The following is a 4,772-nucleotide window of genomic DNA, read 5'->3' as shown; positions in this document are numbered from 1 at the left end:
TCACACAAAAAAACAAGAAAGAACCCAGCAGAAGTTGTTATAAACATCAAGTCCTTACCTGTCACTACCAGCTGCATGGTGAGGTTCTTATACAGGCCATATTTTGCATCGCTCAAGACGATGGTGTAGTTTCCAGCATGCTTTGGTCTCACATCTCTTATGCCCAGCCTGTACTTCATTGGATCCTGCTCATAGCAAGTATGGTTATCCTTGATCTGTTTGCCGTCTTTGTACCTGTTTTGAAAGTCCCATCAAGGCTCATCATGTGCGTGCATGCGTGTTATCCCTCAGAAAACCTGCTACCCAAATGAGGGTGGGGAAAAAGTCATCCTTTGGGAACAGCAAGGGAAACAGATCTATAATCACTGCTTGAATTGTACATCTATTCCTTTTATCCTTCCACACTAAAACTGAGTAGCACCTGCAGTGCCATGGGATGGCTTCATCCAAAAACCAGGAAAAAGATATTTTCATGGATTTGAATGAACAGTGCCTCTCGTGTGCTCCACTATAGAATCATAGATTCATAGAATTGTCTAGGTTGGAAAAGACCTTTAAGATCATCAAGTCCAACCGTTAACCTAGCACTGCCATCCCACCTCTAAACCATGTCCCTAAGCACCTCATCTATCCTTCTTTTAAATACCTCCAGGGATGGGGACTCAACCACCTCCCTGGGCAGAAAGGTACATCTAGATGCCCCCAAATTATGCTGGATGTGCAATAGTAAGTGCAGGAATTCATGGGTTCACCAAAACTTATGTCATCAGTTTTAAAACAAGGTATTAATTAAGCAAAATTGTCTTTCAATGTGTACATATGACCCTTTACTGTTTCTGAAAAAGCTAAAGTCTGTGACCTGGAGAATTTCAGGTCAATAGGAAGGTCGGCGAGGAATCCACAATCTCGAATCCTCACTAGCTAAGAGTGGGATAGCAGAGTCTGCATGAGCAGACTCCTCTTCACTGCTAATCTGATAGGCATATGATATGATATTTGGGTTATGAATAGGAAAGAGGGCAGACTTTGCCACCCACAGAGCTTTAGGCTTGGTTGGAAGGAGAAGCCGGGGCATGTGTCCTACTGCCTGAGAATGCTGGAAACCTCCTTTCCAGTCCTTTCAACAACTGTACTGAGAGACCTCCAACATCAACAGCTGTAGCTTCGAACACGCCAGGAAGGCAGCTCTGGTGGTCCCAGGCAGCCACCAAGCAGCTCCACGCTGAGCCCCGAGAACAAAGCCTTGGCAGAGAGCAGGGGGACGATCCCCGCTTCAGGTCACAAAAACATTCCCATCTCCTAAATAACAGCAACAATTAAAAATATCTCCTGGCAGCACTGATTGCACTGGTCTGACTGCATATTGGAGAATTTCATGTTATTTCAATGCTAAAAAAAATGCAGCAAACCCCTCCCTGACCAATACCCTTTGCTGACTGCCAACCCCCCCGGGTGGCACTCAGCTGGCCAAGGAAAAGTGCACTGTACCGGTGCTAGCTCACCAAGCCACCTTCTCTGCCAGGATAGGCAAACCCACGCCAGCTGTTGTACGGGATTTCAGACAGTTAAAAATGGATAAGGTGTTGGATGAGGTTGTTAAAGACCCCCTGTAGAATGAAGCATAGGAGAAGTAGCAAGAGAGAGGACAAGGAATGAAAGGGTGAAGAAAGGAATGAATGTCTCCCAGAGTTGCTGACATGTTGCCCCTCCTATTCAGCTGATCCATTACAGCCCTGGCGGAGCCTTCAGTTTGCTCGGGAGGATTCACTGCATTGTCTGCAAGGATCTGACATGGCTGGTGGTACAGGATTGGAGAAAATGACTTAAAAGTTATAAAGAGAAACATTTTCTCATGTTGAGAATGTGTCCTGCAGCTTTCTATTATGCACTGCCGCCTTGCAGACTGACCGCCGCTCATGGTGGTAAACTGGCAACCCTTCCCCAATAGCTTTCTGCTTGAATCTTCCAAACATTCCTGTGTCCAGGGTCAATGAAACCCCCATTTTTTTCCTGCAGGGACCTTTTCTGCATAACTAGGAGAGAAAAATAGCATGGGAAAGAGGCATGGCTTGCCTAGCTTCACGGAACATGTGTCAGCAGAGAAGGGAGTCACACCGCCCTAGCTGAACCGTGAGACCACAGCTACAAGCATGCCTAGCTCTCATCTTTTACCTGTCTGGTAAGGATCAGTGAAAATATCTTCTAGCCAGGAGCCCAAAAGAAGGTCACATATTCCTGATTTTGCTCAAGATGATGGTACTCACCAGGTGACACTTGGAATAGGAAAGGCGTCCACCTTTGCAGCTAGTTTCAGTGACTTGTGTCCTGACGTAATCTCGTAGTAAGGCCCTTTCTTATGTGAAACCTTAATGAAAGGTTTGTCTGGAAAGAGAAATGAACAGGAGGACAAGTAATGGCAGATCTGCCCCGGTACTGTGCTCGCATCTTTGAATTGCGTTGTGTCTACCCTGGGTTTTTTGCAATACAGATCTGCAGAAGCTGCAGACAACCAAAGGGAATGACAAGCTGTTGCCGCGGTTCCCCTGCAAAGCTCAGCCAAAGCCAGGAAGGTCTATCTCCAAATGAAGGACTTCATATTTAAAGCAGAGAATATGCACCTGCGTTGTGCCTGGAGCAGTGTGTAAAAACGCCGGGGGTGTCTCTTGGCATGTGAATGCCAGCAGGCCAGATTTTCCAGGGCATCAGCAACCACATTTGGTGCCAGCTTTCTCAAAGCAGTTCAGCTCCCAGGTAATCCACATCCTCAAACATGTCTCAGTCTTGAGCTCTCTAAAGTTTCTTTGAAAATATAACGCCAGGTGCTGCCTCTCTCATAGATTGATTAGAGATTATAGATGATGAATGGTTGTTCTAACTAGCTGGCATTCTTCCTAATGCCATTTGTGTGTCAACAGATTTCATAATGTGGCGTTATCCTTTAAGCTTACCGCCCGTGGTTCTCAGGTATTCTGGTTTAGCTGCAGAACTTACCGTACACTGTAACTGTGACGTTGGCCTCCAGCCTGGTTGCGCCGAATGTTTTGCATACATACAGGCCTCCGTCTTGCACGGTGACATTTTCAATTGTCAGGTTACTGCGGACTTTATACACCGTGCCACTCTGGTCTATTGTCCTTTTAGGATAAGGTTGCTGGAAGTCAGGAAAAAAAGGGGGTCAAAAAAGCGGCATAAACTGGCTTGTTTTGTTCATCCTTTCAAAGCGTGCCAGTAAAGAAAAGCTGTGATTCATATCAAAATTATCATATCTCCCCATCACTGAAATAAATAATGTAAAAGACAAATCAGCAGGAAGAGCTCTTGTGTGAGGTTTCATTATCAAGTCTAACAAGAGAGAGAAAGAGTGGAACTGTGGCGTTTCCCTACCGCAGTCTGGGCAGGCAGGTAAATAAGGGGCTGCATCCCAGCTCAGCCCTTCCCAGGGACCAAATCCCAGGGATCTCAGTGCAAAACTGCTGTTGGCATCTGTAGGGGCAGAGTTGTGCTTTGGTTTTTTTGTTTTGGTTTGGTTTTTTTTTTGTTTTGGGGTTTTTTGGGGAGGTTTGGTTTTGGGGTTTTTTTGTCACAGTCAGTATTTTTCTGTCTTTAAAAACTCCTACTTTCTAAAAGAAATATATTATGGCAGAAATATAATATATTATGACAGCCAAGTGCCAATGCAAATTCCTGTAGAATTTTAGAAAGCATTATAGCTTCTGATAGGATTTTTGATCCCAGAGATTTGGCCAAGAAATTTTACATTTATAATGTTAGAAATCTAAGGAGGGTTCATAGAGAAACAACTCTCTTCCATCATATGGGGTTCCAGAAATGAAATTCAGTAGCACCATATTGCTTGCACTTGTATAAATTCTATGTTTATTTTCTGTCGTTTCTTCACCAAAACAAAACCAGACATTCTTTCTTTAAGTAAACAAAATAAGTCAAAAATAATCAGGTTTTAGGAATCACATTTTACACTTTTCCAAGAGGCTTAGATGCTGCTTTGAAGTGGATATTTCGCTGAACTAAAAAGAAAAAAAAAAAATAATTTTCGTTTTGAGCATCAAACAGAACCATGAGTAGGATCTCAGATAAATGAACTGATTTGGAAAATACCCCTTCTTCCCTCTGTTTTTCCTTAGGAGAACTGAAAGGTTTTAGCACATCAAAGCAAATGCTCAGTCTCTTACATGTTGCTACTTCAAATCTGGCATTTTTGTATTGCAGTCCACAGAAAGCTCAAGAACCTACACTCAGAATTTAAATTTCATTCTTTGGTGGAGATTTCAGCAGATACACTCGGCTTTTGTTTCACTTTTTCCTACTTAAGAAATGCCAAGGCGGATGAGCAGACTGACAATGTGCAACCTTCGCGGCTGCCTCGAGACTTGCCACTGTGAGCTGGGATCAACAACCAGGCCAGGAGAAATGAGGCAGAAGGAAGACTAGTTCCCAACCAGAAACACGCACTCCTGGCTTTTCTTGCAAGCCTATATTTAGCCTGAGATTTGCTGTTTAATTTGCAGGTTCAAGATGGTCAGATAAGTTTTAGATTCATCCAAACTAAAAATACAACCAATTGTAGGCTTACAAACGGTTGGCTGTATTTCAGAATAAGCAGTACTTAGGGTTTACTCAGCCCTGTGAACAGATCTTTCCTTTGGGTAAGGGGAGACTGCGTGAAAGCAGAGTACTGAATTTTCATCAACTCACTCTCCCATTGGGACATGTCCATTTGAACTCAATGCGCCCGTTGATGAAGGTTTCTGCTT

At 43.8% G+C, this 4,772-nt stretch overlaps 1 protein-coding gene across 1 annotated transcript in view; it reads right to left on the bottom strand.

The window, feature by feature from the left end:
• LOC104126066 (vascular endothelial growth factor receptor kdr-like) overlaps positions 1 to 4,772 on the bottom strand; it is an 82,265-nt gene that overhangs the window by 70,153 nt on the left and 7,340 nt on the right. The window contains exons 4-7 of the mRNA XM_035894051.1: positions 4,714 to 4,772; positions 2,992 to 3,151; positions 2,265 to 2,382; positions 59 to 234 (exon numbers count right to left, since the gene is read on the bottom strand). The exon at positions 4,714 to 4,772 is cut by the window's right edge and continues 26 nt beyond it. Coding sequence (XP_035749944.1) covers positions 59 to 234; positions 2,265 to 2,382; positions 2,992 to 3,151; positions 4,714 to 4,772 — 513 coding nt within the window. The remainder of the gene's footprint in view (positions 1 to 58; positions 235 to 2,264; positions 2,383 to 2,991; positions 3,152 to 4,713) is intronic.

This window comes from Egretta garzetta, unplaced genomic scaffold, assembly GCF_000687185.1.
Source record: "Egretta garzetta isolate BGI_Z169 unplaced genomic scaffold, ASM68718v1 scaffold595, whole genome shotgun sequence".
In the NCBI taxonomy this organism is placed as follows: Eukaryota; Metazoa; Chordata; class Aves; order Pelecaniformes; family Ardeidae; genus Egretta; species Egretta garzetta.
Note: the sequence above shows the minus strand (reverse complement) of the source record. Positions and strands in the feature narration are given on the sequence as shown.